This window comes from Salmo salar, chromosome ssa03, assembly GCF_905237065.1.
Source record: "Salmo salar chromosome ssa03, Ssal_v3.1, whole genome shotgun sequence".
NCBI lineage: Eukaryota > Metazoa > Chordata > Actinopteri > Salmoniformes > Salmonidae > Salmo > Salmo salar.
Genome location: NC_059444.1, coordinates 91,756,403 through 91,780,896, shown reverse-complemented (window position 1 = coordinate 91,780,896; position 24,494 = coordinate 91,756,403). Strand labels below are relative to the sequence as shown.

General features: G+C 42.4%; 1 protein-coding gene across 1 annotated transcript; it reads left to right on the top strand.

The window, feature by feature from the left end:
* The first annotated feature begins 1,740 nt into the window (after positions 1-1,740).
* On the top strand, positions 1,741-23,389 carry LOC106602031 (heparan sulfate glucosamine 3-O-sulfotransferase 3B1). The gene is made up of 2 exons (XM_014194480.2): positions 1,741-2,624; positions 20,574-23,389. The coding sequence occupies exons 1-2, from the start codon at positions 2,038-2,040 to the stop codon at positions 21,199-21,201; spliced, it is 1,215 nt and encodes a 404-aa protein (XP_014049955.1). The 5' UTR covers positions 1,741-2,037; the 3' UTR covers positions 21,202-23,389.
* Positions 23,390-24,494: the final 1,105 nt, after the last annotated feature.

The window sequence follows — 24,494 nt, the reverse complement described above, 5'->3', positions numbered from 1 at the left end:
TTACTGTAATCTGATGGAAGATGTGAAGGACCAGGACTCCTTTAATGTGTCCAGTTACTGTAATCTGATTGAAGATGTGAAGGATCAGGACTCCTTTAATGTGTCCAGTTACTGTAATCTGATGGAAGATGTGAAGGACCAGGACTCCTTTAATGTGTCCAGTTACTGTAATCTGATTGAAGATGTAAAGGACCAGGACTCATTTAATGTGTCCAGTTACTGTAATCTGATTGAAGATGTGAAGGACCAGGACTCATTTAATGTGTCCAGTTACTGTAATCTGATTGAAGATGTAAAGGACTACAACTCCTTTAATGTGTCCAGTTACTGTAATCTGATTGAAGATGTAAAGGACTAACTCAGTTTTTTTGGGGCCATTATAAAACGTATACCATATAAGTGTCTGACTTTATAACAGTCAAAGTCATCTCCAGTAGGCCTGCTGAGAAAACTGTCTCCAACTTTCTGAAGAAAATGGGTTTTCTGTTGGAACATGCCTGGGTGTATGGATTCAGATAAACACAGAGCACACACACACGCACACAAGGACACACAAGCCCTCCCCATATCTAGCCTTGTGTGTGAGTGTGTGTGATGAGATAAGGGGATTACAGTGTCAGTGTGGTGGTTCTGGTGAGACTGACCAACATGGCAAGCTCTTCAGTAATCCTCATAATCCATCTGAACACAATGTCTGCCCCCTGACCTTCCCTGGCCCACACACACAAGAAGGGGTACACACACACCACACACACTACACACACACACACACACACACACACACACACACACACACACACACACACACACACACACACACACACACACACACACACACACACACACACAGACAGACTCACTGGCGCAGGCACGTGGACAAAGGCTTGCACACACACCACTTGTAGCCTATACTTGTTATACTGTACATTACAAGCGCATCTTGACTACCGGCTGGCAGGAGTACAGAAACCGCCTTAAGTCGAGTAGTCACAACCCATGACACCCTACCGCTGTTGCGCAGTGAAAGAACGCAACTTTACAAACTAGCCATTCACCCTGGAACCGCAGGAGAATCAGGACATCTTCCCGCGTCGTGCCACGTTCAGAACGTCTTGTGCTCGTACTGATCTTTCCGCATTAGACTATTGTCTTGTCTGGTCATGCAGAAAAGCACTTGTTCTAGCGGTAGATATTCTGATGCTAATTCCAATGGCAGTAAACAGATCTTGTGTTGAAGCTGCCATGCTATCTATATGTCTGAGGTGTATAAAAGGATGTTTAAAACACTATCATAATATTTTATTTTGCATTTCAGCGGGTTGGATAGAGGATTCGGCTACTTCGCCAACAGGCACACTTCAGTGACAAAAGTTGATTTCCTCCAACAATTCCAGTTTGTTAAAGTAAAGAAATAACAATTGAAATGTAGATTAAAAAAAATATATTTTATGTAAAAAAAAGTCTATCATATTTTCACGTTTTAAATATTAAACACAAAACACTTGTGGTGAAAACCTAAAGTTATAATCAGCCTATATTATAAGGTGACTATTACGCACGTAGCCATGATGTGTGAAGGGTTTATAGGCCTATAACTCCTCATTGGAAATAAAGCAACAGATAATTATCTCTCACTATAGTCTTCTAGGATTGGTCGGCTCTACTGTCAATCATAAGCACCAAGTCTAAACGGGATGAATGGGATGTAGCCTGCTCATCTATTCGCCGTAGTGCGCTCCCTCTCGCTCAGAAGCCTGTTGGCCAAGTGATGGGAAACAATCACCGAGAGTGTCTTTTTACGCACAGTGCTCGGACACACCTGACCCGAGTATCTTTTCGTTTCGTTTGGAATTCCGTATGAATGGAGCTGGAAAGGAGATGCGTTCATCACTAAATAATAATAAGTCCGTTATAAACAGCGTGTAGGCAAATTGTGGAATTATGTCAATTTCACCAGGATGTTTGCAGTGGAAGAGGAGCGAATAACTTTAGCCAATATGCGTTTTTGGATTATGACTCGTCTCGCCCGACTGTCCTATGGAATATAGCCCAATATATCAGAACCTGCATGTTGCCTCGTCATCCCCCGTGAAGAATAAACTATTTGTTTTCTGCATCATGTTGTCCCTGTGGGTGTATATGATATATTGCTGCGTCGGATACTGTTCAACCATGCCAAGTCTGATGGTCAGTACAGCCAGCAGTAAACATTCACAACATCTCGAAAAAGTTGACTCTAACAGAACTCAACCCCGACTCCAAAACGAAGGGGACTTGGAATCCGAACACCAAGAAGACCCGTTAGATTCTTTAGATCCGTTATTCGGCGCATCATCCAGGGACTTGTTCAATAATGAGAATGATTTGGACAGCAGAGGAGGGGAGGACTGGGATGAGATTCGAAGCGAGCAGAGGACGTTGGATAATAATGTCGTGTCAAGTCTCTTCAACGAGTCAGGACCGGTGGAGAGTAAGAAGTTGCCCCAGGCGATTATCATCGGGGTGAAGAAGGGAGGCACACGGGCGCTGCTGGAGTTCCTCCGGGTGCATCCAGACATCAGAGCTGTTGGGGCCGAGCCGCACTTCTTTGATCGGAACTATGACAAGGGACTGGAGTGGTACAGGTACATTTCATACACTTAATAACGTTAACTGATTAGAATACAAACGAATTATGTATATACTACTAAAATAATTCATAATTTGCCATTTAATTGAGCCCATCTATTTTATTTTATTTATTTTGTATCCATCTTCATTTCTAGGCTACTATTCAGTCTATAACACATACATATGTCACAGGTTGGCTTGTCGATGAATGGGTTTCTGAGAAACACCGTTATTTTTAAAGTCACAAAGAACATCAAACAAAACCTCAAGGCTGTCAGGGAAGAATATCTCTCTTTAGAATAGTATGTTTGCTGGCCTCTATATCTCTTCACATAGCTGTTGGAGGACGAATTCATACAGTGTCTTTAAACACGCCTCTAAGATAACATGCAACACTAAGATTAGATGGACATATGGCCATTGTGCTGAGTGGAAAAAATAACCAGATTGATTAGCATGGATTTAAACACACACACACACACACACACACACACACACACACACACACACACACACACACACACACACACACACACACACACACACACACACACACACACACACACACACACACACACAGACACACCCACACCCACACACACCCACACCCACACCCACCCACACGCACACACACACACACACACATAGAATAGAAATAGGCCTACTCCACACAATGGTAACAATTAGTTAAAGTAATCAGTGCCTGTAGCTAAGTTAAGTTAATTAAAGTAGTGACCATTCATTGTGGCTCATGTGGTTGGTGAATATAGGCCTACAGTAGTTCTGAAAAACTGTAACATGAATGTGCAGACACTATGGGTATCCAATGGAATGTGTTTATGAATGTATATCCTGTTCAAGGTGAAAATAAAACACATTTTCATTGGGCCAGTAAAGCTATAATAAAGCTATAATAAAGCAATAATAAAGTTATAATGAAGCTAGAAGTCTCTCCTCACAGTGTGATAAGTGTGAACTGAGGAATGTATCACTCTAACAGCTGACTACCAACTCAAACATATCTAAATACCACCTTGGTGTAATAAAAGAGTCCATATAAAGTATAGTCCTGAGTCATAGGGAGAGCCCTAAATGGTACCCATAGGCTCTGGTCAAAAGTAGTGGGAATAGGGTGCCATTTGGGACGCGGACTACATTGGCCTAATAAAAGGGCCCATATTCAATTATGCACCTTAAATGACACATAGAAACTGACTTGTTTGACAGTTCCTTCTGGAGCTCCCTAGGCAAGTCAGTAAAGAACAAATTCTTATTTACAATGACAGCTTAGGAACAGCGGGTTTTAACTGCCTTGTTCAGGGGCTGAACGATAGTTTTTACCTTGTCAGCTCGGGGATTTGATCTTGCAGCCTTTCGGTTGCTAGTCCATTGCGCTAACCACTAGGCTACCTGCCGCTTCCATTCAGCTTGACAGTTCCTTCTGGAGCTCAGAAAAACATCATAGAGCTTCTATTCAGTTTTTCTTCTGGAGTTTAGACCCAAACAGCACATGGTTACCTGCCAGGAGTCAACAGACTAAATCATGACATCATCCCCTAGCAGCCAGAAGCATCGTAATTCAATTGAGTGCTCCTGGTTCCAGGTATTGATTCTTAGACTGTAATTCCCTTTACGACAACACAGCTTTAACCATGCCTGGTTCCCGAATGGCACCCTAATCCCTATATAGTGCACTACTTCTGACCGGAGCTCATAGAGCTCATATCACACTATGTAGGGCATAGGGTGCCACTTGGGACACAGACAATGAGTTAATTTCAAGTTCCAGTGATCCAAAGCTATAGGAACAGTGAACAGTTAGCCCAGTGTTCAACAATGTGTGGTTGTAATGATCAATATCTCCGTGAGTTCCCAGTGTTAGCTAGACCTGTTGTAACCCACAGCATCTGTTCTAAACAACTATAACCTGTTCCTGATTCAACCCTTGACATGACCTCTGTAAAGTATCAGAGTGATATGTAGAGTCAAATAGTTTCAGGAATTCTGTGGTTTTGATTGAAGACAGAAAAACAGCAGATGAGCCACTTCATCAACATTGAAACGTGTACCTTTGGTTTCTTTGAGGAGCCATCTAAAAGGACTTGAGCCATGGAGATTAGCAGTCAATGTCAATGGCTCCTTAATAATGCTACTAGTTCAACGCTGTCTTCATCAAACTCTCTTCGTAACCCTACAATGGAGGTAGTCAGGGGAGCAACGTTCAAACGACTTCTGGGTTAAGCTGCTCCAAGAATCTCCAGACAGTTTTAGGACACTTGTGTTGAGGTTGTGAGGTTGACCAGCGCACTGTGAGAGGGCGGGGGGCGGGTCGGGGGGCGGGTCGGGGGGCGGTGCGGGGGGCGGGGGGGGGAACGGACAGTTTCTTCCTCTGGTGGTTTAGGGAGTCTATAAGTATCATATTTCATAACCCAATCAGTCACCGTTCATACAGAACGGCAAACTGATGTAATATGATCTGTGTTGATCATAGAAGCTGGAGGCTATTGGCGGAGATAATGAGCTGGATGACAGTAACGTCTGAATGACAACTGACTACAGCTCATCCTCTGGCTCAGAACTGGTATTTCTAAACACGTTAGAGCTGCAGGTTCATGACTGTGTTGGCCTACAGTAAGTATCCACAGTGGGGAAACACAGTGCAGTTGTCTCTGTAGGATGTCATGAAAGAACCCTGTAGCTGATTCCCTGGAGTGGTTGTTAGGTTAATTAAAACCCCTCAGCTTGAGTTAAGCCCAGCCTAAACATTCTAGATGATCAGAAAGGGTGCCAGTTATTCGGTGCATACTTGAGTTGGCCCAACTCTTTCACCATGGAGGATAGTCCTCTTACCATGAGGTTAGTTATTTCACTGTTGGTCCTAACTTTATCCTTGGGAGGGGATGGACAGGGAGAGGGTATGGTGTGGCTTGACTAACTCTCGTAAAGCCTCCACCACTGTCTAATTATCAGTCAGTTGCCTGCGGAGAGGAGGTGCAGGGGAGGGGAGAGAGGGGGCTGAGGAGCAGCTCTGCTGGGTGGCCTGGTCCAGGCCTGTCCCCCGTGGAGGCATTGATCTCTGCTGCCCACATCTCCACACTGTTGATCCAACAGTGCTGTAGAAGCCCCCCACCCTGCAGTCTAGAGCCACACAGAGAGGAGAGGCCATACACATAGAATAACTACAGCACACAATATGGTCGCCTTGAAAGGGGATTCTCATCTAGTCCTTCTATTTCTATGGCCAAGGCCTGGCGCAGCGGGGACTCCGGCCACAGATATAGCTAGTTGGCCACGCTTTCACAGAATATAGACATACTTACACCAAGAGGCAGAAAGACAGCATCTGCCAGACAAATTGTAGGCTGCACGCTCACACATACAGGAGGGAGGGAGCGCGGGAGGAGGGAACTCCCAAAGGCTGTGGGAATGTTTTTTTCCAATCCAACCTTCCTCCTCCTTTCTCTATAAGTCACTGTTTTATTTCCCAGTTAGATTTCTTGACTTATTCTCTTCTTGATACTATGAATTTAGAGAGGAGGACATCTGGGCACCACATGCTGCTGGAATCAAAAGGCATGAAGTGATCCTGGAAAACGGACCCATTCAGTTGAAATGTGACATGAAGAATTCCTGGAAATGAACCCATTTTGTTGAAATGTGACATGAAGTGATCCTTGAAAATGTTCCCATTTTCTTGAAATATGACATGAAGAATTCCTGAAAAATGTACCCATTTTGTTGAAATGTGACATGAAGTGATCCTGGAAAATGAACCCATTTTGTTGAAATGTGACATGGAGTGATCCTGGAAAATGTTCCCATTTTCTTGAAATATGACATGAAGAATTCCTGGAAAATGAACCCATTTTGTTGAAATGTGACATGAAGTGATCCTGGAAAATGTTCCCATTTTCTTGAAATATGACATGAAGAATTCCTGAAAAATTAACCCATTTTGTTGAAATGTGACATGAAGTGATCCTGGAAAATGAACCCATTTTGTTGAAATATGATAGTGTGGGGTTTTTCTATTCTCGTCAGTTTCCAGAGTTCCTTTTTTGTGAAACAATGATTGGTTGTATTCTAATCCTCTGCTTGCTATCTCACTGACATTGTCAGAGGACGGGAAACAGTTATTCTAACCCCAAACAGAGCTGCATGGGAGCTGGGTCGGAGCTTGGTGGGAGCTGGGTGGGAGCTTGGTGGGAGCTGGGTCGGAGCTTGGTGGGAGCTGGGTCGGAGCTGGGTTTGGGATAGGTATATATAGAGAAAGATGGGGTTGAGTCCCAAATAGCACCCTATCCACTATATAATGCACTACGTTTGACCAGAGCTTTATATGCCCTGGTCAAAAGTAGTGCCTTTTCGAGGAAATAGAGTGCCATTGGGGATGCAGCCAGAGAGAGGGCAGTAAATTGAAAGTGAGTCTTTAGAATCTGCAGCAGCGGTGGGGTGTACAGCTGAAAGAGGAGCAGAGGAACCCCTGGGGTTTATATTAACCCTAGTGATAATAGAACAGGGCCATTAGAGTGAAACGTGGTTTCTCTTCACTTTACGTTGTATGCAAATGTCCCTCAGGAGCGGGGAACTGCTTTTTCAACGAACACAGCTTGAATCCTTCAGAACGTTGCCTGCAAATGGAACTCTGGGTTCTGGAACTCTGAGGCTAGCAGGATGGACAGATTGTTAACACTAAGCCTCAGTGTTCTCTATTCTGTTCTGAAAGTTGACTCTCCTCCTGAGGTCTTTCAGAGGGAGAAGTTGCATTTCCCTTCAGGTAGTTCATACAAGTCCACTTGGTTTTCTTTTTGCTGACTACAAACCCTTAGTAGTTTTTATGGACACAGGGGAATAAAATGGTTTAAGAAGCAGGAAAGCCATCCATGTAGATTCTTCCGAGCTAAATTCAATGCATCAGCATATTGATAGGCAGGAAAAGAACAGAACATCTGTTGAGAATGAGGAAAGGGCCCAAAGGGGCAGTATAGGGCTACAGTAGGTATTGAAATATGCTGACATTTGTTTCTGAACATTCCCGAAATAGTTGACTTTTAGCTGACTCAGCTGTGTGAACGGTATTGGTTAAGACCTACTTTTACTTCTCCAAGTTCAATAGCTGGAAAACTAAAGTTAATCTCTCATCAAACTATTATCAATCAGGGAGTACGACCCTGCCTTACACAGGAAGCGGCGCAGGTCCTAATCCAGGCACTTGTCATCTCCCGTCTGGATTACTGCAACTCCCTGTTGGCGGGGCTCCCTTCCTGTGCCATTAAACCCCTACAACTCATCCAGAACGCCGCAGCCCGTCTGGTGTTCAACCTTCCCAAGTTCTCTCACGTCACCCCGCTCCTCCGCTCTCTCCACTGGCTTCCAGTTGAAGCTCGCATCTGCTACAAGACCATGGTGCTTGCCTACGGAGCTGTGAGGGGAACGGCACCTCCGTACCTTCAGGCTCTGATCAGGCCCGACACCCAAACAAGGGCACTGCGTTCATCCACCTCTGGCCTGCTCGCCCCCCTACCGCTGCGGAAGCACAGTTCCCGCTCAGCCCAGTCAAAACTGTTCGCTGCTCTGGCACCCCAATGGTGGAACAAGCTCCCTCACGACGCCAGGACAGCGGAGTCAATCACCACCTTCCGTAGACACCTGAAACCCCACCTCTTTAAGGAATACCTGGGATAGGATAAAGTAATCCTTCTAACCCCCCCCCCCCAAAAAAAAAGATATAGATGTACTATTGTAAAGTGGTTGTTCCACTGGATATCATAAGGTGAATGCACCAATTTGTAAGTCGCTCTGGATAAGAGCGTCTGCTAAATGACGTAAATGTAAATGTAAATGTAAATGGATGGAAACTGTCATTTCAGGTGGTAAAACCCGGGGTTTTATTGGAGGTCATCAGACCACAGCACTTTGTCAGACACTTAGAAGAACATGGAAACATTGTGTTTCAGTTCAGTTGTTTAGTTCCTCCTTCTCTGTCCTCCTGGAGTTGTTTAGTTCTCTCCTTCTCTATCCTCCTGGAGTTGTTGTTTAGTTCTCTCCTTCTCTATCCTCCTGGAGTTGTTGTTTAGTTCTCTCCTTCTCTATCCTCCTGGAGTTTTTTAGTTCCCTCCTTCTCTATCCTCCAGGAGTTGATGTTTATTTCTCTCCTTCTCTAACCTCCTGGGGTTGTTTAGTTACCTACTTCTCTGTCCTCGTGGAGTTGTTTAGTTATCTCCTTCTCTATCCTCCTGGAGTTGTTGTTTAGTTCACTCCTTCTCTATCCTCCTGGAGTTGTTGTTTAGTTCTCTATCCTCCTGGAGTTGTTTAGTTCTCTCCTTCTCTATCCTCCTGGAGTTGTTTAGTTCTCTCCTTCTCTATCCTCCTGGAGTTTTTTAGTTCCCTCCTTCTCTATCCTCCTGGAGTTGTTGTTTAGTTCTCTCCTTCTCTATCCTCCTGGAATTGATATTTAGTTCTCTCCTTCTTTGTAGTCCTGGAGTTGTTGTTTAGTTCTCTATCCTCCTGGAGTTGTTGTTTAGTTATCTCCTTCTCTATCCTCCTGGAGTTGTAGTTTAGCTCTCTCCTTCTCTGTCCTCCTGGAGTTGTTGTTTAGTTCTCTCCTTCTCTGTCCTCCTGGAGTTGTTGTTTAGTTCTCTCCTTCTCTGTCCTCCTGGAGTTGTTGTTTAGTTCTCTCCTTCTCTGTCCTCCTGGAGTTGTTGTTTAGTTCTCTCCTTCTCTGTCCTCCTGGAGTTGTTGTTTAGTTCTCTCCTTCTCTATCCTCTTATTACTGATCAGATCCTGTCAGACTGTAGACCTGTACATCTCTGATGTTATTACTGATCAGATCCTGTCAGACTGTAGACCTGTACATCTCTGATGTTATTACTGATCAGATCCTGTCAGACTGTAGACCTGTATATCTCTGATGTTATTACTGATCAGATCCTGTCAGACTGTAGACCTGTACATCTCTGATGTTATTACTGATCAGATCCTGTCAGACTGTAGACCTGTACATCTCTGATGTTATTACTGATCAGATCCTGTCAGACTGTAGACCTGTACATCTCTGATGTGATTACTGATCAGATCCTGTCAGACTGTAGACCTGTACATCTCTGATGTTATTACTGATCAGATCCTGTCAGACTGTAGACCTGTACATCTCTGATGTTATTACTGATCAGATCCTGTCAGACTGTAGACCTGTACATCTCTGATGTTATTACTGATCAGATCCTGTCAGACTGTAGACCTGTACATCTCTGATGTTATCACTGATCAGATCCTGTCAGACTGTAGACCTGTACATCCCTGATGTGATTACTGATCAGATCCTGTCAGACTGTAGACCTGTATATCTCTGATGTGATTACTGATCAGATCCTGTCAGACTGTAGACCTGTACATCTCTGATGTTATCACTGATCAGATCCTGTCAGACTGTAGACCTGTACATCCCTGATGTGATTACTGATCAGATCCTGTCAGACTGTAGACCTGTATATCTCTGATGTGATTACTGATCACATCCTGTCAGACTGTAGACCTGTACATCTCTGATGTTATCACTGATCAGATCCTGTCAGACTGTAGACCTGTACATCCCTGCAGCAGCTAGGATAGAGCCATGAGTTGGATTACCAAATTAATTTATCAAACAAATCACCTAGCAGGAAACATATAGTTTTGGGCAGGAAGAAGTTTCTTTCCCAGAATATTTTGTCACATTTTGCTAAACATTTATTTTACTGACTGTATATCACTCTGGATAAGACAGTCTGCTAAATGATCAAAATGTATAACTGTAATTTATCCATCCTTACCACCCTGACAGAGGTGTTGGTTCTGTTGGTCCGTTAACAGCAGGAAGTCAGAGAGTGATAAAACTGCTACATGGTAGCGCAAGGCTGAAAGTGACAGATCTATGGGTGGCAAGTAGCTAACTGAAAGGTTGCTGGTTCGAATCCCCAGCCATCTAGGTAAAACATCTGTTGATGTGCCCTTGAGCAACATAACCCTAATTGCTCCTGTAAGTCTCTCTGGATGAGAGCGTCTGTTAAATGACTCAAATGTAAAACCAGAGGAGTGCATACACATTACGCCTATTCTCCGTCCTTCTCCTCTCATCTTCTCTCTAGATCTGGGCCTTCTTCCAACTGTTAATCAGGTGGCCTTGATTCCTGCTGCTGCATATTGCTGGTATGGGAAGAGTTGAGGAGTGGATAGAAAAGGAGAGGAGGAGAGCATGGGAAAGCCTTTCTCTGCATTATCTGTGTTGACAGGAATGCTGTAGAGATATTGGACATAAGAGCACAGTGAAGAAGGCACTGAGTGCACAGAGAGAGAGAGAGTGATGAGAATGTCTTTTACACGGTTGATAAGAGAAAGTTCCACCGGTATCTATGGCCAAAGAACGGCCTCATCGTTCCTTCTAAGAAGCTGTTCTCTTTGATTCATGTCTGGAACTTGTCTCACAGAAATGTTGCCAGATTATTCTGAGTGTCTGCATACCATCACCTCTTATCCAGTGTTTGGTGGTCTGAGGAGAGGAGTGGTTCCCACAGTAGTACACCCTATAGTCCTGGTGAATCCTCCTCTCTGAGCTCATAGATAGCAGTGGACCCTATAGTCCTGGTGAATCCTCCTCTCTGAGCTGGTAGATAGTAGTGGACCCTATAGTCCTGGTGAATCCTCCCCTCTGAGCTGGTAGATAGTAGTAGACCCCATAGTCCTGGTGAATCCTCCTCTCTGAGCTGATAGATAGTAGTGGACCCTATAGTCCTGGTGAATCCTCCTCTCTGAGCTGATAGATAGCAGTGGACCCTTCTTAGAAGGATTACTTTATCTGATTACAATGGACCAGGTATGTAAGTAACGTTTTATTTGGATATGAATGTAGAGATAAAAGTACATGACTATACACCACACTCCTCCCCCAAGTCATCGACAGCAACAGCCAAGCACAACAATCTCCATACAGCCAGTCAGTCAGGGTTGTAGATGTCTTCCTTTCAACCTGTTCCCTGATAGCAACAGATATCAACACTGACCAGCAGCTCAAACAGCCTCTGTCTAGGAGGAGATTGGTTAATGAAGTCACCTGACAGACCAGCAGCTCAAACAGCCTCTGTCTAGGAGGAGATTGGTTAATGAAGTCACCTGACAGACCAGCAGCTTCAAACAGCCTCTGTCTAGGAGGAGATTGGTTAATGAAGTCACCTGACAGACCAGCAGCTCAAACAGCCTCTGTCTAGGAGGAGATTGGTTAATGAAGTCACCTGACAGACCAGCAGCTTCAAACAGCCTCTGTCTAGGAGGAGATTGGTTAATGAAGTCACCTGACAGACCAACAGACACAACACAGCAGTTTCACAGCTCACACAGTGATTAGTGGCTGGAGCTAAGAGATATCTAGTGGTTCAGGAGGAGGAAGAGGAGGAGGAGGAAGAGCAGGAGGAGGAGGAGGACAGGAAGCGTATGTTAAATCTCTATTGGTTGATAGAGGAAGATGCTTTGCAACCTATTGGTTCCTCCAGGCAATCTAGTTTATTAACACAGAAACAATTGTGAAAGCTTGTTACATCTGCCCCCAAGGGCACTCTTCTTCACTCATCTAGCTTGTACCCTCTCTGCCTCTCTGTTCGTTCTTCTCTCTCGCTTTCTCTTTGTCTCTCTTTTTCTCTCCTCTCTATTATTTTTCTCTCTCGTTCTCATTCTCTCTCTTTCTCTCCTCTCTCTCTTACTCTCTCTTCTCTCCCTCTCAAATAAATTAAATTCAAAGGGCTTTTTTGATTTATTTGGTTGTCTGTGTAATCTGAGGGAAATATGTGTGGTCATACATAATATGTAACATTAGGAGTTGGTTGGTAGTACATATCTAACACTACTTTAGTACAGTCACTAACATTAGGAGTTGGTTGGTAGTACATATCTAACACTACTTTAGTACAGTCACTAACATTAGGAGTTGGTTGGTAGTATATATCTATCACTACTTTAGTACAGTCACTAACATTAGGAGTTGGTTGGTAGTATATATCTATCACTACTTTAGTACAGTCACTAACATTAGGAGTTGGTTGGTAGTATATATCTAACACTACTTTAGTACAGTCACTAACATTAGGAGTTGGTTGGTAGTACATATCTAACACTACTTTAGTACAGTCACTAACATTAGGAGTTGGTTGGTAGTATATATCTATCACTACTTTAGTACAGTCACTAACATTAGGAGTTGGTTGGTAGTATATATCTATCACTACTTTAGTACAGTCACTAACATTAGGACTTGGTTGGTTGGTAGTATATATCAATCACTACTTTAGTACAGTCACTAACATTAGGACTTGGTTGGTTGGTAGTATATATCTATCACTACTTTAGTACAGTCACTAACATTAGGAGTTGGTTGGTAGTATATATCTATCACTACTTTAGTACAGTCACTAACATTAGGAGTTGGTTGGTTGGTAGTATATATCTAACACTACTTTAGTACAGTCACTAACATTAGGAGTTGGTTGGTAGTACATATCTAACACTACTTTAGTACAGTCACTAACATTAGGAGTTGGTTGGTAGTATATATCTATCACTACTTTAGTACAGTCACTAACATTAGGAGTTGGTTGGTAGTATATATCTATCACTACTTTAGTACAGTCACTAACATTAGGAGTTGGTTGGTAGTATATATCTATCACTACTTTAGTACAGTCACTAACATTAGGAGTTGGTTGGTAGTACAGATCTAACACTACTTTAGTACAGTCACTAACATTAGGAGTTGGTTGGTAGTACATATCTAACACTACTTTAGTACAGTCACTAACATTAGGAGTTGGTTGGTAGTATATATCTATCACTACTTTAGTACAGTCACTAACATTAGGAGTTGGTTGGTAGTATATATCTATCACTACTTTAGTACAGTCACTAACATTAGGAGTTGGTTGGTAGTACAGATCTAACACTACTTTAGTACAGTCACTAACATTAGGAGTTGGTTGGTAGTATATATCTATCACTACTTTAGTACAGTCACTAACATTAGGAGTTGGTTGGTAGTACATATCTATCACTACTTTAGTACAGTCACTAACATTAGGAGTTGGTTGGTTGGTAGTATATATATATCACTACTTTAGTACAGTCACTAACATTAGGAGTTGGTTGGTAGTATATATCTAACACTACTTTAGTACAGTCACTAACATTAGGAGTTGGTTGGTAGTATATATCTAACACTACTTTAGTACAGTCACTAACATTAGGAGTTGGTTGGTAGTATATATCTAACACTACTTTAGTACAGTCACTAACATTAGGAGTTGGTTGGTAGTATATATCTATCACTACTTTAGTACAGTCACTAACATTAGGAGTTGGTTGGTAGTATATATCTAACACTACTTTAGTACAGTCACTAACATTAGGAGTTGGTTGGTTGGTAGTATATATCTAACACTACTTTAGTACAGTCACTAACATTAGGAGTTGGTTGGTAGTACATATCTAACACTACTTTAGTACAGTCACTAACATTAGGAGTTGGTTGGTAGTATATATCACTACTTTAGTACAGTCACTAACATTAGTAGTTGGTTGGTAGTATATATCTATCACTACTTTAGTACAGTCACTAACATTAGGAGTTGGTTGGTAGTATATATCTATCACTACTTTAGTACAGTCACTAACATTAGGAGTTGGTTGGTAGTACAGATCTAACACTACTTTAGTACAGTCACTAACATTAGGAGTTGGTTGGTAGTACATATCTAACACTACTTTAGTACAGTCACTAACATTAGGAGTTGGTTGGTAGTATATATCTATCACTACTTTAGTACAGTCACTAACATTAGGAGTTGGTTGGTAGTATATATCTATCACTACTTTAGTACAGTCACTAACATTAGGAGTTGGTTGGTAGTACAGATCTAACACTACTTTAGTACAGTCACTAACATTAGGAGTTGGTTGGTAGTATATATCTATCACTACTTTAGTACAGTCACTAACATTAGGAGTTGGTTGGTAGTACATATCTATCACTACTTTAGTACAGTCACTAACATTAGGAGTTGGTTGGTTGGTAGTATATATATATCACTACTTTAGTACAGTCACTAACATTAGGAGTTGGTTGGTAGTATATATCTAACACTACTTTAGTACAGTCACTAACTTTAGGAGTTGGTTGGTAGTATATATCTAACACTACTTTAGTACAGTCACTAACATTAGGAGTTGGTTGGTAGTATATATCTATCACTACTTTAGTACAGTCACTAACATTAGGAGTTGGTTGGTAGTATATATCTAACACTACTTTAGTACAGTCACTAACATTAGGAGTTGGTTGGTTGGTTGGTAGTATATATCTAACACTACTTTAGTACAGTCACTAACATTAGGAGTTGGTTGGTTGGTTGGTAGTATATATCTATCACTACTTTAGTACAGTCACTAACATTAGGAGTTGGTTGGTAGTATATATCTATCACTACTTTAGTACAGTCACTAACATTAGGAGTTGGTTGGTAGTATATATCTATCACTACTTTAGTACAGTCACTAACATTAGGAGTTGGTTGGTAGTATATATCTAACACTACTTTAGTACAGTCACTAACATTAGGAGTTGGTTGGTAGTATATATCTATCACTACTTTAGTACAGTCACTAACATTAGGAGTTGGTTGGTAGTACAGATCTAACACTACTTTAGTACAGTCACTAACATTAGGAGTTGGTTGGTAGTATATATCTAACACTACTTTAGTACAGTCACTAACATTAGGAGTTGGTTGGTAGTATATATCTATCACTACTTTAGTACAGTCACTAACATTAGGAGTTGGTTGGTAGTACAGATCTAACACTACTTTAGTACAGTCACTAACATTAGGAGTTGGTTGGTTGGTAGTATATATCTATCACTACTTTAGTACAGTCACTAACATTAGGAGTTGGTTGGTTGATAGCATATGTCTCGTAGGTTATTTTTATTACTAGTTTTTTTGGTCATACATATGGTCATACATTTGTCAGGAGGTTAGGAAGTGCAGCTCAGTTTCCGCCTTGTGGACAGTGTGCACATAGCCTGTCTTCTCTTGAGAACCAGGTCTGCCTACAGCAGCCTCTCTCAATAGCAAGGCTTAGCTCACTGAGTCTGTACATAGTCAAAGCTTTCCTTCATTTTGGGTCAGTCTCAGTGGTCGGTATTCTGCCACTGTGTACTCTCTGTTTAGGGCCAAATATAATTGTAGTTTGCTCTGTTTTTAGGTTAATTCTTTCCAATGTGTCAACGAATTATCTTTTCGTTTTCTCATGATTTGGTTGGGTCTAATTGTGTTGCTGTCCTGGGGATCTGTTTGTGTTTGTGAACAGAGCCCCAGGACCAGCTTGCTTAGGGGACTCTTCTCCAGGTTCATCTCTCTGTAGGTGATGGCTTTGTTATGGAAGTTTTAGGAATCACTTCCTTTTAGGTGGTTGTAGAATTTAATTGCTCTTTTCTGGATTTTGATAATTAGCAGATATTGGCCTAATTCTGCTTTGCATGCATTATTTGGTGTTTTACTTTGTACACTGTGGATATGTTTTTTCAGAATTCTACATGCGGAACTCAATTTTGTGTTTGTCACATTTTGTAAATTATTGGTCAGTGAGCGGACAAACGTAAAGGGCAATGGCTCTATAACTGATTCAAGTGTTTTTAGACATATGCTATTTAGTGTGTCACATTTTATGTTCCTTTTTATGTATATTTTTTTGTGATCTAGGGCAACGGTGTCTAGATGGAATTTGTATTTGTCGTCCTGGCAACTGGACCTTTTTTGGAACACCATTATTTTTGTCTTACTGAGATTTAATGTCAGGGCTCAGGTCTGACAGAATCTGTGCAGAAGATCTAGGTGCTGCTGTAGGCCCTCCTTGGTTGAGGAAAGACACACCAGATCATCAGCAAACAGTAGACATTTGATTTCAGATTAGTAGGTTGAGCTGCATACCTGTCTCACCCCACAGCCCTGTGGAAAGAAATGTGTGTTTTTTGCCAATTTTAACAACACTTGTTTAACAACACTCTCTCTCTGTCTCTGTCTCGCTCCCTCTCTCTTTCTCCTCTCTCTCTATCTCTCTCTCTCTCGCTCTGTCTCCGTTTCTCTCTCTCTCTCTCTCTCTCTCTCTCTCTCTCTCTCTCTCTCTCTGTCTCGCTCCCTCTCTCTTTCTCCTCTCTCTCTATCTCTCTTTCTTTCTTTCTTTCTTTCTTTCTTTCTTTCTTTCTTTCTTTCTTTCTTTCTTTCTTTCTTTCTTTCTTTCTTTCTTTCTTTCTTTCTTTCTTTCTTTCTCTCTCTCTCTCTCTCTCTCTCTCTCTCTCTCTCTCTCTCGCTGTCTCTCTCTGTCTCTCTCTCTCTCTCTTGCTCTGTCTCCGTCTCTCTCTTTCTCTCTCTCTCTCTCTCTCTCTCTCTCTCTCTCTCTCTCTCTCTCTCTCTCTCTCTCATATCTATCTAATGCATTATTCATCCATCTTCCATCCAGGTTTGTTTTGCTCTGGGACTAAGTGTACATTTTGATTGGTAGTAAGTTTCTCTGTGACTCCCTCAGGGCCTTGAGAAAATGCACTCCGCTTGTGTATCCAAGAGATACGGCAGATAATTGCAGAAGTGTTGCAGTGATGCTGCTAGCTGTAGTGGTTGGTGTTTTGTTCACACCTCACACAGTAATAGGGAGAGAGGGAGATGGAACGTATGAGTGTAGTGGAGAGAGATGTATCGAGAGACTAATGGGGAAGAGGTTTTGTTGGTTTATGTGATTGCGACAGAAGGAAAGAGCAACCCCCTGTGTGTTTGTATTGGAGTAATGAGGTCTTTCCAAAAGGAGCGTTCCCCATAGGCCAAGGACCCACCCCAAGGCTCCAGTCCGCAGTGCTCAGCTACCATGCCTGTTTCTGCAGTAGTTGGTTACACATATTCAGAAGGAGATTAGCAAATACCTTATTTGTGACAAAGCAGTAGTTTAGTAGTATTTAGAACTGTGTTATTCATTGTTAAAAAAACTTGTAATAAAAAAAACCTACGAGACATATGCTATCAACCAACCAACTCCTAATGTTAGTGACTGTACTAAAGTAGTGATAGATATGTACTACCAACCAACTCCTAATGTTAGTGACTGTACTAAAGTAGTGATAGATATATACTACCAACCAACTCCTAATGTTAGTGACTGTACTAAAGTAGTGATAGATATATACTACCAACCAACTCCTAATGTTAGTGACTGTACTAAAGTAGTGATAGATATATACTACCAACCAACCAACTCCTAATGTTAGTGACTGTACTAAAGTAGTGATAGATATATACTACCAACCAACCAACTCCTAATGTTAGTGACTGTACTAAAGTAGTGTTAGTTATGTACTACCAACCAACTCCTAATGTTAGTGACTGTACTAAAGTATTGTTAGATATGTACTACCAACCAACTCCTAATGTTAGTGACTGTACTAAAGTAGTGATAGATATATACTACCAACCAACTCCTAATGTTAGTGACTGTACTAAAGTAGTGTTAGATAGGTACTACCAACCAACTGCTAATGTTAGTGACTGTACTAAAGTAGTGTTAGATATATACTACCAACCAACTCCTAATGTTAGTGACTGTACTAAAGTAGTGATAGATATATACTACCAACCAACTCCTAATGTTAGTGACTGTACTAAAGTAGTGATAGATATATACTACCAACCAACTCCTAATGTTAGTGACTGTACTAAAGTAGTGATAGATATGTACTACCAACCAACTCCTAATGTTAGTGACTGTACTAAAGTAGTGATAGATATGTACTACCAACCAACCAACTCCTAATGTTAGTGACTGTACTAAAGTAGTGATAGATATATACTACCAACCAACTCCTAATGTAAAGTGACTGTACTAAAGTAGTGTTAGATATGTACTACCAACCAACTCCTAATGTTAGTGACTGTACTAAAGTAGTGATAGATATATACTACCAACCAACTCCTAATGTTAGTGACTGTAGTAAAGTAGTGTTAGATATATACTACCAACCAACTCCTAATGTTAGTGACTGTACTAAAGTAGTGTTAGATATGTACTACCAACCAACTCCTAATGTTAGTGACTGTACTAAAGCAGTGTTAGATATATACTACCAACCAACTCCTAATGTTAGTGACTGTACTAAAGTAGTGTTAGATATGTTCTACCAACCAACTCCTAATGTTAGTGACTGTACTAAAGTAGTGATAGATATATACTACCAACCAACTCCTAATGTTAGTGACTGTACTAATGTAATGTTATCTGTCTTCCTCTTTTCTCCACTACCTCCCTCCTCCCCTCCCCTCCCTTCCCTCCTCCACTCCCTCCTCCCCTCCCTCCAACCCTCCCTCCTCCCTTACCCCTCTAACTCACTAATCACTAGTCTACTACCCCTATCTCCCTCCCTCCTTTCCTATCCTTCTAATGCACTACAAGGACTACTACCCCTAATGCCTATGTGTTTAGGCTTAGTCTAAATCTCTGGTGGCCCACTTTAGCCATTACCCAGAGCCCTGGTCATTACCCCGGTCTGGGGCTGCAGTTAACTGGCTAATTTATTATCTAAAAGAGTCAGGTCAGCTCAGTAAGAGGGGGCATCATGGGACAGACAGACAGACAGACAGACAGACAGACAGACAGACAGACAGACAGACAGACAGACAGACAGACAGACAGACAGACAGACAGACAGACAGACAGACAGACAGACAGACAGACAGACAGACAGACAGACAGACAGACAGACAGACCTCTAACAGTTTTGACCTTAATCAGTTTTGACCTTTATATCATAATGAATAAGATTACATGGACAGGGGGATCTGATCCTAGATCAGCATTCCTATTCCACAACGCTTGAACCTTTATGTCTCCATGAGTAATCTGACCTGAATGCACAGTCTGACTACTCCTTAAATAATAGCCTGGCTGCCGCATGGTCCCAGGCTGTAACTCATGAAATAATAGTCTGGCTGCTGCATGGTCCCAGGCTGAAACTCCTGAAATAATAGCCTGGCTGCTGCATGGTCCCAGAATATAACTCCTGAACTATAGCCTGGCTGCTGCATGGTCCCAGGCTGTAACTCCTGAAATAATAGCCTGGTTGCTGCATGGTCCCAGAATGTAACTCCTGAACTATAGCCTGGCTGCTGCATGGTCCCAGAATGTAACTCCTGAAATAATAGCCTGGCTGCTGCATGGTCCCAGAATGTAACTCCTGAACTATAGCCTGGCTGCTGCATGGTCCCAGAATGTAACTCCTGAACTATAGCCTGGCTGCTGCATGGTCCCAGAATGTAACTCCTGAACTATAGCCTGGCTGCTGCATGGTCCCAGAATGTAACTCCTGAACCACACAGTGCTCTATGTGCCTTAGCCCAATACTAACCCCTCCATCTCTCTATCTCGCCACCTCTCCACCTCTCCACCTCTCCATCTCTCCATCTCTCCACCTCTCTACGTCTCCATCTCTCCACCTCTCCATCTCTCCACCTCTCCATCTCTCCACCTCTCCACCTCTCCATCTCTCCACATCTCCACCTCTCCACCTCTCCATCTCTCCACATCACCACCTCTCCACCTCTCCACCTCTCCATCTCTCCACGTCTCCATGTCTCCACCTCTCCACCTCTCCATCTCTCCATGTCTCCACCTCTCCACCTCTCCACATCTCCACGTCTCCATCTCTCCACCTCTCCATCTCTCCACATCTCCACCTCTCCACCTCTCCACCTCTCCACGTCACCACCTCTCCACCTCTCCACCTCTCCTCTCTCCACCTCTCCACCTCTCCATCTCTCCTCTCCATCCCTCATCTCATGGAGTGCTTCACAGTCCTGTCTTTATCCTGTGTGTATAATAACAAACCTCTCCATCTCTCCTCTCCTTAGAGACCGTATGCCTGAGACCCAGGAGGGTCAGATCACCATGGAGAAGACCCCCAGCTACTACGTCACTAAAGACGTCCCCGCCCGTATCCACACCATGTCCCCAGACACCAAGCTGATTGTGGTGGTCCGAGACCCCGTTACCAGGGCCATCTCAGACTACACTCAGACCCGCTCCAAGAAACCTGACATCCCATCCTTTGAGAGCCTCGCCTTCAAGAACAGGACTACGGGTCTCATCGATACGTCCTGGAGCGCCGTCCAGATCGGGATGTATGCCAAGCACCTACAACGCTGGCTGCAGTACTTCCCCAAGGACCAGCTCCTCTTCATCAGTGGGGAGAGGTTGATCTCCGACCCAGCCGAGGAGATGACACGCATACAGGACTTCCTGGGGCTCAGGAGGGTGGTCGGTCACAAACACTTTCACTTCAACCCAGCCAAGGGCTTCCCCTGTCTGAAGAGGCCGGAGGGGAATAGTAAACCTCACTGTCTGGGGAAGACCAAAGGAAGGACTCATCCTAATATTGACCCTGAGGTGGTACAGAGGCTGAGGGAGTTTTATCAACCTTTCAACAGGAGGTTTTATCAGATGACGGGACATGACTTTGGATGGGGTTCATGGAGCTGAGCGACGGAGACATTGAGTGAATCCGAAATGGCACCCTCTTCCCTATGTAGCGCACTACCCTGGTCAATAGTAGTACACTATATTATAGGAGAAAATGGCATCCTATTCCCTATGTTGTGCTCTACCCTGGTCAATAGTAGTACACTATATTATAGAACAAAATGGCACACTTTTCCCTATGTAGCGCACTACCCTGGTCAATAGTACTGCACTATATTATAGGATAAAATGGCACCCTATTCCCTATGTAGTACACTACCCCGGTCAATAGTAGTGCATTATTGAGGTTGTTGTACCCTAATCTGCTCAAATGTAGTGCACTATTGAGGTATTATGGTGCCCTTTCAGACAGAGATGTCGTGCTTTTCTTTGAGAGGTTTTTTGGTTGTAATTGTAACATTTTGGAGATATTGTTATACTGTGTATATATAAGGCAGCGTGTGTAAAAAGTACAGAAGTCTATTTTTTGATAATTTATTTCTAGGATATTAGGAACTTACTGAGCTGCCTATCCATGTTTGTTGATGATCATCACACATCTTTACATTCCTGTTTTTAAAATCTTTGAAGGGCATTTTGTAATCTTGAGATTACCTCAGAAAAATACATGTGCAGGAATTGTGGAAATGAAAGAATAACAGCACAATCCTGTTACGGGTAGCAGCACTCGGCCAGCAGGGTTAGGCTAGAGCTATTGTTTCCCTTTATATACATGCAATGACTTTATAATGCTGCTTTAGCTCAATCTCCCTACCTTTACCACGTTGGTTTTTAACATGGCTGTGCGAATACCACACCATCTCAGCAAAAATGGTTCAATCACAAAGGTTGGTAGAATGAGGTTGTACAAATATTGTAACGACCAGAGAATTAGTGTTGGGTCATTGAACAAGGAGACATCTCTTTAGCCTCTTCTTTAAAAGATGTTCAAAACCAGTCAAGGAGTCCAAAACAACCCATCATTTACCTCCTGAAGATCAGCCTGACCTCCAGAGGCCTGTGGGCCCACTTCATCCACCAGATCAATATATACAACCCCAGCTGATCCAGTCAGTCTGCGTCCCATATGACTCCCTGCTCCCTTAATCGTTCACTACTTATGACCAGGACCCATGGGGCATTTAGGGAACAAGGAACCATTTGGGATGCCCTCCCAGTGTCACTATGACAGCTATATCAATACAGTAATAACTCATCATCACATCAATTACACGTGAGTGATGTCACATTACAGCTGAGTGATGTCACAGTGCTGTCTGGACTCTCCTGCTATAAAACAAGGATCCGTCAAAAGATTCTTTGGAGTCAACGTATGTTGGGACCTTGTGACCACTACACATTAACGTAATGATCTGGGTTTTATGTTCCAGATTCAAGGCTCTTCTGAAGGGGTAAGCTATTTAGGAAGCTTTACATTACTGTCATAGTCATTAGCACCCCTCCTAGTTCCTCTGCTTGCCGAAGGCAGTTGACCGACCTAAACAATCTTTAAATGTGCTGTCTTTTTGATGAGATGCCATCACCTTTTCATGTTTGTAATCCATACTTTGCTAGCAGTGAGGTTTGCTTGTGTAATGATATGATGACTCTATTCTGGGATGATGAGCTGACCATGATACAGTATAATGTTATCATCACAGTCCTCTGTAGTCCTGTTAGGTAAAGTTAACAGGACTGCTGTTGGATCAGATGTTATCATCACAGTCCTCTATAGTCCTGTTAGGTAAAGTTAAAGGGCTGCTGTTGGATCAGACCGCATTTATTGGGAACTCAATGGTGCATTGTTGTGTTATTGTTGTTGAAATGGAAATTCAAAGGCTGCGATTCAATCCGATCGCGCGTTGCAGTGCTCTTGACATTTAAAAGTAATGCAGCGTTTACCTTCAATGTCACCTCTGCGAAAGCGGGAACATTACCTCTGTGATAGTGTGCAGCGCTGTAACGAGCCTTGAATTGAATCGTGACCAAAGTCTTGCTATTCAGGGCTCACAATTCCTTTCTCCTAAGTCTGTGTATGGGTGATTTTATTCATCCCTATACAGAGAGATACGTCAATGACAATGTTTCTACCCATCAAATATGATGATAATGTATTGATAAAAATCTGTGTACATACATGAACAAATCCACTATTTTGCTGTATAGTTTCCATTTTACAAAGACGTAAATGAGGCCATTGTGAGTAAAATAGCGTTATTGTTGTTATTTCTTTGAAGTAAGGAATATATCTATTTTACCAAAACCAAATGATCCTCTGAATGTCACATTGTCATAAAACTACACTACACCTTTGACATACTACATTATAAACAAATTATGCTGTCTTATAACCAGCTTATGACCAGCTTATAAAGCCCCTGTCATTTCTCCTCATTGTCTTCAGTGACTATGTCATTGGAGGCCTAGCACTGAGCACAGTGGCACCAGAGGGGTTGTCTGACGCTTCCTGAATCTCATTAGCCAGACAGGTTAATGAGCGCTGTTAGCATTAGTGTTAGCGTTAGCGACTCAATGGAACACTACCATGTTTGTAGCCATGGTCACAGCACCATTTGTCAGGAAACCTCTCTAAGCAGGAGAAAAGACAGATGATCAAAACACTGCCATTCCTCTGAGACCCAGATATTTGATAGCACCTGACACTGTAAAGAAGGAGAGCCTGATATTTGATAGTACCTGACACTGTAAAGAAGGAGAGCCTGATATTTGATACTACCTGACACTGTAAAGAAGGAGAGCCTGATATTTGATAGCACCTGACACTGTAAAGAAGGCGAGCCTGATATTTGATAACACCTGATACTGTAAAGAAGGAGACCCTGATATTTGATAGCACTTGACACTGTAAAGAAGGAGAGCCTGATATTTGATAACACCTGACACTGTAAAGAAGGAGAGCCTGATATTTTATAACACCTGACACTGTAAAGAAGGAGAGCCTGATATTTGATAACACCTGACACTGTAAAGAAGGAGAGCCTGATATTTGATAACACCTGACACTGTAAAGATGGAGAGCCTGATATTTGATAACACCTGACACTGTAAAGAAGGAGAGCCTGATATTTGATAACACCTGACACTGTAAAGAAGGAGAGCCTGATATTTGATAGTACCTGACACTGTAAAGAAGGAGAGCCTGATATTTGATAGTACCTGACACTGTAAAGAAGGAGAGCCTGATATTTGATAGCACCTGACACTGTAAAGAAGGAGAGCCTGATATTTGATGACACCTGACACTGTAAAGAAGGAGAGCCTGATATTTGATAACACCTGACACTGTAAAGAAG